Here is a 13,074-nt window from a genome sequence, read left to right as displayed (position 1 = left end):
TAGACGATATTTGCAGAAATTAACAATTTGATGAATATACAGTTGAATTTAAGACGTCCATATTCAATATCTCATTTAATTTGTGATTCATTTATTTATGGTGACAATTGAGAATTGAATTACACTATTAATTATGTATTGTATGTTTTGCATACTAATTGATGTAATGATATATTAATATAAATCCTCCACTGTGTTGTTCTTCTGATGGCTGCTGGTTGGACAGCTAATCCTGCAAACTGGCTCCTGATTTTTAACAATTACTTCCATTTTTTTTAAACCACAGATACTCTACAAACTCCTCTACGCACTACAACACCACAACGCATTTATTTAGCTTCACTAAGTGTATTTATAGAAAACACTTTCTGGTTATTCCTACGCACGTCTCTCTATGACGAAGTGAGCGACGCGCGTTGTGTGTTTTTTTGTGTGTGTGTGTGTGTGTGTGTTTTGCCTTTCCGTGGGTGAGGTGTCGCTTCCCTTCTACTCACATATGCCGGTACTTTTGCGGGTTTTTTTGCGGGCAGCGTTGGAGGAGTAGGCGGAGGCGGAGGAGGCGCTTCAGATAAATGTGAGCCTGCTGAAGGGAAGCTGACTCTGAGTGTACCGAGGTTCTCCTTCCGCCGTCCGTATGTGCAGAGAGCAGTCTGATATCGCTGGGAGGGTAAGCGTTTTTATCCCTTTTACGCACGGAAATGTATATTTCACCTACTTTTACGCGTGTCCCTCTGAAAATGGGCGAACCTTTACCTCGTATGGGCGCTTTCGTGGTGGTAAAACACGGCGCTGGGTGCGCAGATGTGCCTCTCTCGTAGCGGAGCTAGTTCACCGCAGCCTGTGTGAATGTGGTCCTTTGTGTCCTCCATTGCTCGAGTGACAGATCAACCGTTTGTTACCGGAGGAACCAACTGCAAGTTCATCGGCAGTAGTTGGTGAACAGTTGGTTTAAAAAAGCTGATTGTCGGTGATCTACGACTCGCACAGTACACTGTTAACTTGTGTTGTCAGGCCATTAAGTTCACGTAGCTGTGTTTAAGCTTCCAGCATCCTCCGGTTGCCATCAACTGACGGTTAACGTTCATCCGGGCAGCCGTTAGCAGCGCCATTGCTAGCGCTGCCGTTTAGCCTTCACCAGACGCTGAACAAAGCTAGTGAAGTTTTTTAAATTTTTGACACCTGGCTGTAGTTATATGGTGTCTCAGAAGCTACACACGCAGGAACAAGCCCCTCTGTAGCTATCATTTTACACAATTACAAACTGAACGTGTCCGGTTTTAGCATATGAAAACCGTTAATGGAGTATACCGTAACTAAGATTAAGCTAACTGAGATGATGCTAACTATGTACTATACAGAATGGCTAATGTAGTGAATTGTGTGGATGTGCTGATTAGAAAAATAGCTGATTAACGTTAATTGGCTTAAAATCAATCAGTGGCAATTTTATAACTTACAGTTTTGGTCGCGTTTTAAACAAAAATGCCAACTTTTCCCTGTTTTATTTCATTTTTAGATTGAGTACATTATGAAAAAGAATCTGAAGACGCCATCTTGGATTAAAAGATTATGATAGGCATTTTTATCATAATTGTCAAAAAGGACCAAACGCATCATTAAGTAGGTAAATGGCAGATTGAACATGAGAATAAGCATTAAGCCCTCTTTTTTTTAAAAAGTGTTTGGTGTTCGCTCCTGTCACATCAACATGATATCCCATATTTGTGGTTTCCTCATAGCAGTCAGTAACGTGATCCTCACATATCAGCTGGCTCCCTTCATTTATTAAGTGGAATTGTCCTTTCTCTTCCTGGTAGAAAATGTCGTGCGGGCTGTGGAAAGAGACCCTGGCTCTGGGAGAGGACTACCTGTCCCTGTGCTGCACAAGCCCCCGGCCAGCCCCTCCACCTCCCAGCGAGTCAGCCGCTGCCATGAGGCGCCTGGCCCAGGACATGGAGGCACAGCACCAGGCTCGCTTCCACTCCCTCGCCCAGACCTTCCTGAGGCAGTGCGGGCCAGACCCCTGCTCCAGCCTCAGGAAGGTGATGGAGGAGCTGGTGGGAGATGGACACTTGAACTGGGGGAGGGTTGTTTCCCTTTTCACCTTTACTGGGGTGCTGGCCAGACAGCTGCAGGAGCAGAAGGACAAGAAGCTGGGGCTGGAACCCGGGCAGGAACTAGGACAGGGGCCTGGAAACTGCAGGGGACTGGCAGAGACCATAGCTGATTACCTGGGAGAGGAGAAGAAAGAGTGGCTGCTGGAGAATGACGGATGGGTAAGTTGTGACAACATGTCCTTTCCTAAACTGATCCATGCAGGTGATGGGGCAGAACTGATTGAATGAACACGCCCAGTGTAGATAAGAGATCACAGTCCAGGGTGGGAAGCTGCTTAGTAACGGAGTCGTGAAAATTCCCATTGAGATTCAAATGTGAAAGTCCCGTTTTTTTTTTAAGGGCATTTGGAGTTTGGAAACCACCTAGTTTGATAGGATCGTGTTTGCTTCCTGCACAGATTTATATTCAGATCTACGTGTCAGCGTGGCTTAAAACATGGCCAGGGCTCAGTTTAGATTCAGCGTTTTTAGCTTCACTGTTTGCAGATGAGACGAGAGCTTGGACTTCTCATGTGGCTGCTGTGATTATGTGAATTGTAGAGTAGCAATAGGCCAGATTCTGAGGAATGTATGCTACAACAAGACAAACCTCAGCAGTGTAAATTCAGGGCCATGATCAAACGGTGTCAGGCTTTTATTATCAGAGGTTTTAGTAATGGTCAGACAAAAGCTGTGGTGACGGGCATCATTTGGGCTGTAGCCTGGAAATCAAAAGGGCAAAGCTAATTTTAAACCCGCTTTGTGTGGCTTATTTCACTGGGAATCTTAAAGGGACTCTGGGTAGACTTCAGTCCCAAAGGCCTCACCAAACTGAACACCGCTACAGTTGAATGTCTGCTTTTGTGAATGGGCTCGCCCTGGCCCCCCTCCCAAACACCCACGTAAACACACACACACACACACACACACACACACACACTCTCTTACCCCTCCTTTCTTCAGCTGGCAGCTGGTTTCAACAGACACGTAACCAGCTCAGCCAGATGGACTTTTGTAGTAACAGTCAAAGCATCAGTGTGTTGAATTTGGCCTGAGACTAGAATTTGGTATGACTAGAAAAACAAGAAGCTGTAAAACAGCACAACACCTGGAGCTGAGGGCAGGTGCACTCGCCAGTCGTGTGTGTGTGTGTGTGTGTGTGGCTTCAGTTTGAAAACACGAAGGAGAAATGCTGCAGCTGGAGTGGCTTCTGACTTTATTGTTTCTACTGTGTGGTCTTTCCATAGAGCTGACATGATATCATTTCTATGTAATCTCTGCACAAACTGGCACATTTTCTACTGCCTTTGGCTGACAAAATCCCCTAATTTGTTTTTATATATTTGAGATATTGCAGATATCGGCAGCTCTGAGTGCCACATTTCTCAACAAACACAAAAATATTTGCACTGTCATTGACTGACATATTTTCCAAAATATATTGTATAATTGCCACCAGCTGTCAACAAAAGCCACTGCTAGTTTTGGCTGCTAATACGCCTCCTTTTTGGTTTGTAAAAGCTACAGCATGTGGAGAAGATCTTGGAGTGAGTGATGGGTATTTTTCTCTTGCTGGTAAACAAAAAGTTTCCCGCTCTCAACCTAACAAGTTATTGTTTTTCTTTCTTCCAGGAGGGGTTCTGTAAGTTCTCCCGCAGTGCCAGAGAGGTGAGTCAGGAATCATCCATGAAGACGGCGCTGTTTGCTGCCGCTGGTGTAGGCCTCGCTGGACTCACCTTCCTCCTGGTGCGCTAGCTGGCCTTCGACGTCATTGACACGTCTTGTTCCATGTTCTCCTTTTCATTTGGCACAATTTAAGTAGACATTTGAATTCTAACATCAATGCTGCAAAAACAGGCGTAATCTGTAGTGAATTCAGGGTTATAATCTCAAGTCATCAACTGAATGTTTGCACATACTCGTAACCCCCCCACACACATTAAAACTGACAACTTGTCACTTGCTCCTTAAGATTGTAAAAAATGATCTCAATGCCTTCAGAAATTTTGGAGTTGGTGACATCAGTCTGCATATCCTAGACAGGTGAATTACTGAAGCACAGGTTTCTGCATACAGTCATCCTTCTTTCAAAGTTTGTGTTTTCAGCTGTGCAGCTAAAAGTCTTTTCAATTGTCACACAGCTTCTGGTTTTTATTTGAAACTCGTCAGCTGCCTTTTTATTCATGTGTTTACCTGCGTTGTGTATGTGGTATAGAGCCATTCAAGTGTACAATGTATAAATTAATATATTATATTTATATGAAATGAAGCTGTAAGCAGTGGCCCTTTTTTTTTGTTCCCTTCTAACTGAACCACCGCTAATTCAGTTGCTCATTGTTTGAGACTGTCCTACATCTTTCATGTGAAGTGTCTGTGATTTACATGGGCCAGCAGAGCTGTATGCAGGTCAGACGACCACACAACGGTGCTACGTGTTGTGAAATGTTTCTCATATCGATCTAACCAGGGACCAATCTGACTTCAAACATATTGCTTGTAGAACAAATCGTTGCTATGGCATTCCCCACTATGATCTCTTAAACATTATATTTTTTACATTGTTTTGTTCTATTTATTTGTCACTTTGGTTTTTTTTTTGTTTTTTTAATAAAAAAAAAGAAAATAATTGAGTGTGAGAGTCTTGTGATTAAGATGTTGTCACCGTTATGACTTCCTGTTTTCCCCTGACTGACTGTGCAGCAGCTCAAGACTGTGAGGGGGAATATGAATAGTAAATGATTCTCCTCCTTTTGATATCCAGACATATTGTCATAAATAAGAGATGTTCTGCTGTCTGTCTCTGCTCCTCTGACCTGCTTCAGTGCTCACGTTACACAACAACGGCTGCAGGCACAAAACATCTTAGGGCTAAACTTGGCTCCTGGCTGGTTCTGTTGGGAGTCCTCACACTCGGACCCAGATGTTTTTAAAGCACTTACGGCTAAAAGTACCTCCTACATTTGAAATGCTGCAAAGTTAGTTATTGTGGAGGCTACCAGGTCTGCTCATTCAGTCAAATCCTGCAGACGATGTCCCTCATCGTGTCAGTGTTTTGATAAACTCCAACTATAGTAAACTTTTTAAAAGCAAATGATCAATTGGTTTATTTTATTTCAAATATGCAAATCGAAAAATATTATTCAGTCAAAATGAAAAGACAAATGAAGGAATGAGAGGAAAGTGAGAGAAAAAAACAAAAAAAGCAGAATAAAACAAGATTCTATTCATCTCAATTATTACACATAATGTCAAATATTTACATTTTATCAGATGCTTTTGTCCAGAGCAGCTTCCAGTAATTCATACACTGATGGCGGTGGCTGCTGTGCGAGGTGCTAAACAGCACATCAGGAGTCATTTGGGGTTCAGTATCTTCCTCAAGGACACGTCGACATGTAGACGAAGGGAATCAAACCAGCAACCCTTCCAATAACAAGACACTTCCTCTACCACTGAGCCACAGTCATGCCATAATTCATAAAAATCAAATCAGCTCAGTAACAAAATAAAACGAGAGAATTTGAACAACTTTGCATGACTGAAGAAATACACTATGGAGTCCAGATTACCTTTTAAAATATGTCAGTAAAAATTTGTTCTCAAACCAAAAATCTGTTTTCATGATCATCTGTTGACTACATGTTGAGTAGACATCAGAATTAGAAAAAGTTCACCGCTGAAACATTTCAAAAAACAAAAATATTTATCCTGTTCAGTTTGTGGAAAACTATCAGAAACATCATTTATGATGATGACTTGTTTATGTTCAACTTGATACTATTTAATGTTTAATATTGATTCATTATTAAGTCTGGTCTTAATCTTTAATTTCAAATGTATTGTTTTTGATTAAATCAAACATCTAATACATAGAGTTAATATATTTTGTTATTTTCAACTTGATCACATTTGGATTTAATTTTAACTTTCACTGAATTTCGTCTCCTCAAGTAGAAATTTTAGATTTGACTTTTTTTTTTCTATTGACAAAACAATCTGAACACAAGATCCTCGTCATAGTTTTCACCCACATCTCAAGTTTATTTGACTGTGCGTCACATCGACGTGTTGTCTCGTTACTATCAAAGTTGATACGTTGAAGAATATCAACCAAACTGAAACATTTAACTTAATAAAGATTATTTACTTTCATACTCAGACACATACTAAATAAACCTGTCCAAACTAACTTATACAGTTACTTATTTCACCGGGCTGTGTGTTGTCACATTTTACTGTCACTAAGTAACACAAAGCTTTCGACTGACTCACAGAAAATAATATTCAGTTCCAAGTGGATGCTTTTTGTTTTGCTGCTGATGGACTCCGCAGTGCCAGAGTCACCCAGCTGGATCACCTGCTGCTCTGCCTCCGCAAAAACAATGACTCCATCGGTTAAATAGAGGAAGAAGGAGCCGTGGCATCGTATCAGCTTGTCTTTGTTCTAACATCTGTTTACACAACATGTTCAGAGCACACACACACACACACTTTCTGACAACTACCTCATGACGCCTGAGTCATCTAGCGGCTGACCCTGTAGCCACACACAGTTATTTATATATACACACACACACACACACACACACACACACACACACACACACACACACACACACACACACACACACACACACACTTGTTGAACAGCCCTTTAATATGATCAAAGGTGCGTCTCTAATATGATGAATGTATTGATTTATTAACGTTTTATTAATGACCACAACGTTACAAACATGGAGTCTGAGATACTTTTACAATTTGGCACACACACACACACACACACACACACACCCACACACACACACACACACACACACACACACACACACACACACATCAAATATTGCACTTTTGACCCTTCAGTATTTATGTGACAGCCGCTTTGATGATGAAGATTTTGCTAAACACAAACCGAGACCCGGTACCGGTCCAACACCTGGTGGCTGGGAGCCCCTGCTGTACACTGTCATGTACAAGTTAAACTTAACTGCAGCGTTCACAGTAAAACATATATAATAATCTGAAAGAGGCCACTCCAGGTACTGATACTTTGATACATTTAGTACATTTTGCATCTTATATTTCTATACTTTAAATAAAGTATAAATAGGTATTTTTACTTAACGTGTAACTACACAAATTTAACACATTAACATGTGTTTACAGGTCTCAGGGAGTACAGCGACATATGTGAGAAACAGCAGAAGTATAAAGCCTTTTGTGGTTCAAGACGAAGCTGCATGTAATCTGATCAAATTGCCTGGAGAATGGAATTGTGGGTAATGTAGGCAGCATGTTAGGAAAGGCAGTCCAATGGTCTGGCACGCCTTATAACACTGCTGGATTCTTAATGTGCGGTTTAAAAACAAGTGATCTGATTTTTTAAAATACATTTTTGACCACATTACCCACAATGCATGTGAATCAGCCACCGAGCAGCGTCCCTGCACAGGATTTATCAGATTTACATGCAACCTCCAAACTTCCTGCCGTGTACAGGAAATCAAGCTGAACGTTAACACAACATTAAAACACCGTTCACTGTGTGAGTCTTTAAATGCACCGTTCAGTGTAAAGTGACATAATCTTACTAATGAATCTTAAATTAATAGATACATCAAGTGAACTATAATGAGGTGGTTAAAACAGCACATCATAAAGTAACTGGTAGGTTTGTTTAACAAATGTGCTTTAATTTAGATAAACATCATATTGTTAAATGACAGAAGGAAATGAAGTCATAAAGTAGTCTGTTCCAAATGAGGCCAGTGTGTGTGTGTGTGTGTGTGTGTGTGTGTGTTCATGATACTGCAGCGAGGCCATTGTTTTGCGTCCCTCTGACTCCTTGTACGCAGACAAAGTGTCGGTCACTTCAGTGCTCCAGCTAAACGAGAGGACGTTTCCCACAGCAAAGTCATTCTCAACACTCCCACGTTCGACTGTTCTCTCCATTAGTCACAACACACAGTTTAGCTCACATTGTTTGAGAAATAGCGAAACCACAGCGGCGTCAGATGTGGGGCTCTGCCGCGCTTCCTGTTGATCGTGTTTTACTCCACCAGCAGAGCACAAAGATCAGACGAATCTGTGCTGCCACCATCATCTGTTTATTTTATGGATTATACCGAAGAGAGATTACACTCAGCGACTGCTTTAAAAACTCAATCCAGAGGGCTTAAAGTTCAGACTGTATGTGCTTTTCATTGTTCCATCCCACAAGATTAATATCCGACCCTCTGAAGGATAAATCTGCTGATAATCTTCAATTTTTTTGGCGTCACCAGTCCTGTGAAAAGCCTGAACCCACAGTGAATTGACCCTATTAGCAGCTTGTGTCTCTGAGTCTCCAGCAAAAACACAATTTGATCCTACATGTTTGCTAAAAAAATAAACAAAACTACAGTGCCAAGCTTAGTCCGGCTTCCAGAGGATGTCACAGTGCTCACTGAGCTTCTGTGAAAACCCCCATGAAGGGTGGTGAGGAACGTGTTAAACGCTGTGACCTCAACAATCGACAGCTGGTCCAGATATCACAGCTTTGTGTTTCCACACATCGAGATATGAAACTGAGGCACTTACATTTGAATAGTTGCGTCGCACATTAACCCTTTTTTCCTCCACTGAATTTCGGAAGGAGATATCGTGTAATTTTCTCCAGCTGTGACTCATCTTTGCAGATTGAAATTCAAGCCACGAGAACATAAAATATGAATCGTTTGTATCTTTATTAACCCAGTGTTTGACACCTGATCCAAACGAATGGATCGTTATCAGGCTTCAGCATCACCTGATGACAGGTCGATCATTTGAAATCAGGAGAGTTGGAGCATCTTGAACATGCAGGGCAGGGCGCCCCGAGGACCAGGACTGAGGAAATCTGCAACATTAAATAAACGAGTTAAACAAGAGACTCTGTATCTTCAGCCCAGAGGGATTTCTCGGATTTGATGTTATCTAGAGGAAACAAAGGGACACACGAGCGGGAACAGTTCAGGAAGTCTGGCTGATCTCTGATGTGATGGTGGATCGTATCGGCCTGATCGCCACACAGAGACATTTGACTACAGACCAAATACACACTGTGACAATCATCTGAGGAGAGCAGGTGGTTTTTGTTATATTTTATTGCATTTCAGGATATTTCTTTTGTTGGAAATGATGATAAAAACAGCGTAACAGTACACTAAGTTGTGTCAACAGGTTCAAATATCAAATGAATTATCGCACCTGTAATATGTGTCACTGATTTTATGTTACCTGGTACAATATGAGAGTAGGAACAGAAATGCAGCACACGATAATATCACAACCAGGGAGGAAATACTCTGGCACATGTGGCAGGTGTGAATAAAATAAAACAGATCTGATACGGCAGAAATAATGAGTCCGTGTTCATGAAGTACGTCAGAGTGAAGCGGATGAATTTGAACTTTAAAAGCAACAACGTGTGACTTACTGGACAAAGTTAATTACAGCTGATTGTTGAGCCTCGTCCCCAGAACGTCAGAGACCGTCGCTGTGGGTTGGCAGCTCGGCTCCGCGACCTGAGAACGACGCTCAACGAACAAATCAACCAACTCTCTCCAGGAAGTTACAGGCTGTTGCTTTTAACGCTGGCGCTTTAAAAAATGTCCAGCTTTGACTCTTATTTTTGCCATATCAGAGAGGAAATGACCCGCATGTATGATGTCTGACCACAAGAAGTGTAAAACAGGAGGTCAACCATCTCGGAAATGTACCCATTCGCTTTCTTGTCGAGACTTGGACGAGATGAACGATCATCTCGCCGACTCTTGGCAAGAACGTGAATGAGCGTATGTCTTAACTTTTTCCTTTAGTTTCGTACCCAATCACAGACCTGAAATGTGAATTATGTGGCTTGGTTAAAGAGTTTGTGATTTTCCATCCCTGAGTGAATGCATCTGCAGAGACGTTACATACATGAGACAGACCTGACGAGAGCAGTTCCTGAGGCTGCAGTCGAGCTGAAAGGCCTTCTGGTCGTGCATCGTGCGCACGCTGCATGCTTTTAGCGCGCACATTCATAGACAGAAGTGCAGATCAGTGCCTGGACCCTCAGAGTTGCTCTCATCACCTTCCTGTCTTTGTCTGTATTCACAGTGAAGAAGTCGTGGGTCTGCTTTTCGAATTTGGTCCATAATTAAACTTTTAATTTACCAATGTTCTAATTAATATTTGCATTCAGACGAGAGGCTGTGAGGGAACACAGCCTGAGCCTCAAGAAAGAAAAAAACGAAGCAGCCCACGTTCTCGCAGTGTGAATACAGCCCTCATCGTCCTCTTCTAATGGTGGGAGGAACCGTGCTTGGAACCCGCCGGCTTTACACCGGCCATCTCTCTTACGATCTCCAACACCTGGTGACACAAAACAGAAAGACTTTTTCATTTAGTGCCACATCAGACTGTTGACTTTTTGGTTCGAACTGATCCTAACAAGTCATGTACGCATCGCCATGAAATCTTGCCGAGACGTTCACGTCCCCTCGTCTCAACTGACTTATCAAACGTCACATTTTTCCTTTCCACCAACTGAATTTCGATTTACAGACGGGCAACTGGTTGATACCAGAACAGAAACTTAATTATCTTCAGTCATCCATCTTAAGTATGTGGGTGTAGAGCCAAAAAAAACAACCCACAGTCTCTTGACACACCGCTGTAAAGAATGCATGTGAACGTGTCTCATAGAGAAACTGAGTCATTATGCAAAAAACAGCTTTTTAGATGTGAGAATTGTTGCTGTTAGTGAAAATGCAAATGTTATCACGACCCACTGAACCCTCAGCTGTTCTCTGAACAGTGAAAGATCAGGCTATGGTCAATGTAATTAGCTGGTTGTTGTTGTCGTTGGAGAGCAAGAAAACGTTTAACACGTCACCAAAATGAGTTTTTATAAGCAAAGTACATAAAAAGATATTAGAAGGAAATATAAAAGATGAGTAGTTTTTCCACACCATGAGGTAAATAAGCACATTTACATGCGTATTTACTATGTAAATAAGTAAATAAGATCAGATTTGTATCCCACCAACCTGCTCGTCAGTGGGGAACTTTCCCGTCCGGAGCTTGGAGTAGATCAGCTAACCGTCCGCGGACACCTCAAAGCTGCCTGTTGGGGGCGAGAAATGAGACAAAGTGCATCCGAGTGGAGTTAATGTAAAGAGGTTCTCAGTGTCAGTCTACACATATTATCTGCTTTAGGTCTTTGATTTTTCTCATTCCTTTCATTTGATTTTCTTTCAGTTTTTTTTCTCTTTTCAAATCATCATCATCATCATGGCAGTAATGAGCCTCCATAGCTGTAGACTGGTGTATAGGTGGAGAAAGCAGCAGCTTACTAGATTTCCCAGGGATTCCTTTCACCTCCACGCCAGGAATCTCCCTGAGTTTCCTACTCAGCTCCGCGCAGCGGTTGCGGTAGGCTGAATTTCATCCGTTACTGTAACACAACAACACAACACAAACACAGGAACAACAGCTTTAGTGAACCCTCTTGTCGGCTCTTTGGACTTCACCTTTCATGTTTCTGTGCTGAAATCCTTTGAGGGTGCGACAGTTGCAATATCAGAGAAAAGGATCTCTGTATTTTAGAGCCAACATACTGAATTAAAACATGTTACTAAACAAGGATCAATATGTCCACTTGGTGAAAATTTCCACTTTAATACATTTTTTTTTCTCCTGAAATCAACTACAAGATCAATCAGCAGAATATAAAGTATAAACTTACCAGTATTCGATGGTGACTTTCACCATGGTTTTGCAGTAAGGCCGCTTCGTAGGAGCCTGTGGTCGATGAGGAGCTGTTAACTGTCCAGAGATCAGCTGAATAACCTGCAAAGTCACTATTAGTCGAGTATTACCAAGTGAGCCACACCCAGTGGGAGGGTGAAACCGGTCGGTCCAGTTTTAGGCGTCTTGTTTCAATTTGAATTGGATGAGATAACAGAGGTATTATTACAGCTCAGTTTCTTTGTGTCAGAGCAGGAGTCACTGGTCGCTGTGATAAACCCTCCTGGGGTCACACTGGTCCTGAGGAGACCCCTACTCGTGATATTAAATATGAGACAGAGGACAAAATCCACCACCGCCCTTCTGTGCAAAGAGTTTAACCAAAAGGTGTCACAAGCAAGGGTGAAACTTTGTGTTGAAACGGGGTGGGGACAGAAGGGTTGAGACAACAACAGTGTGGACAGAAACTGTGTCACGAGTTGTGTTTAGGTGTTGGCAGAGTTGGTACTCTTCTGAAACAACACAACTCAAATGCAAAGTATTTTCATTTAAGGGACATTAATTCATAGAAATGTTCCATACTGGTCTAACCCAGTACTGAAGGACTGAAGGATGTGTTGGAGAGAGGTGTAGACATGAGGGCTCAGATGAAAAACTAATACGCTTTTCTAAAATGGTCTTCAACATAAACATATTTTGGCAAAGTAATGAGGGGACTGTGTGAGGTGAGAGCAGATAAAATACATTTATCTGCATCAAATTGAATTTAATCTAATTTGTCAGTAAATTATTGGTGCATAAATCACATTTTTAACTAAGTATGCTTGTTAAAACAACACAATTGGTCATTTCAAGGCTTCAGCAGTCACAGAGAGTCAAATAAAGCAGCAGCTCAGCAGGTAAACTGTGCGCCAGGAAACATAAAGACGGAATATCACAATAAAATAATAATAATAAGGCTGCTGAAGCCTCATATCCGCTTCATTCAAACTGGGACGAGCATTGTATAAACCCAGAAGATGAACTTTGCAAATGCATAGAACATACACAAAAAGCCATACTGTTCCTGCAGTATCACCCTGACATGGCAGCCAGACCCCACGTGTCACATTTCTTTCCTTTCAGAGCTACGAGATAGCCGGCACACTATCACACCTGCAGGTGCACAGGTGAGCCGGCTATTGATTTGGTCAGCTGGCGGATGAACGGAGGTCATTGTGCG

The 13,074-nt window shown here is 42.0% G+C and overlaps 1 protein-coding gene and 1 long non-coding RNA gene across 3 annotated transcripts; one reads left to right on the top strand and one right to left on the bottom strand.

The window, feature by feature from the left end:
* Positions 1-450: 450 nt before the first annotated feature.
* On the top strand, positions 451-4,714 carry bcl2l10 (BCL2 like 10). Its single transcript, XM_037096251.1, has 3 exons — positions 451-667; positions 1,818-2,276; positions 3,729-4,714. The coding sequence occupies exons 1-3, from the start codon at positions 635-637 to the stop codon at positions 3,849-3,851; spliced, it is 615 nt and encodes a 204-aa protein (XP_036952146.1). The 5' UTR covers positions 451-634; the 3' UTR covers positions 3,852-4,714.
* Positions 4,715-7,968: 3,254 nt separating this feature from the next.
* Positions 7,969-12,211, bottom strand: LOC119018824. Of its 2 annotated transcripts, none has more exons than XR_005074871.1 (5): positions 11,851-12,211; positions 11,459-11,559; positions 11,153-11,229; positions 8,078-10,475; positions 7,969-7,983 (listed from the first exon to the last, which is right to left on the bottom strand). It is a non-coding gene; the product is annotated as an uncharacterized LOC119018824 (long non-coding RNA). The 2 variants fall into 2 exon arrangements; XR_005074870.1 differs by lacking the exon at positions 7,969-7,983 and having other exon boundaries at positions 8,188-8,202; positions 8,679-10,475; positions 11,851-12,205.
* Positions 12,212-13,074: the final 863 nt, after the last annotated feature.

The sequence above is a fragment of the Acanthopagrus latus genome, chromosome 4 (assembly GCF_904848185.1).
Source record: "Acanthopagrus latus isolate v.2019 chromosome 4, fAcaLat1.1, whole genome shotgun sequence".
Taxonomy (NCBI): domain Eukaryota; kingdom Metazoa; phylum Chordata; class Actinopteri; order Spariformes; family Sparidae; genus Acanthopagrus; species Acanthopagrus latus.
This window is presented reverse-complemented; position numbering and strand designations above follow the sequence as displayed.

Coding starts and splice junctions, on each gene's coding strand:
- bcl2l10 (XM_037096251.1), top strand. CDS start 635: ATGTGCAGAGAGCAGTCTGATATCGCTGGGAGG. Junction 668..1,817: donor AGTCTGATATCGCTGGGAGG/GTAAGCGTTTTT, acceptor TCTTCCTGGTAG/AAAATGTCGTGCGGGCTGTG. Junction 2,277..3,728: donor TGCTGGAGAATGACGGATGG/GTAAGTTGTGAC, acceptor TCTTTCTTCCAG/GAGGGGTTCTGTAAGTTCTC.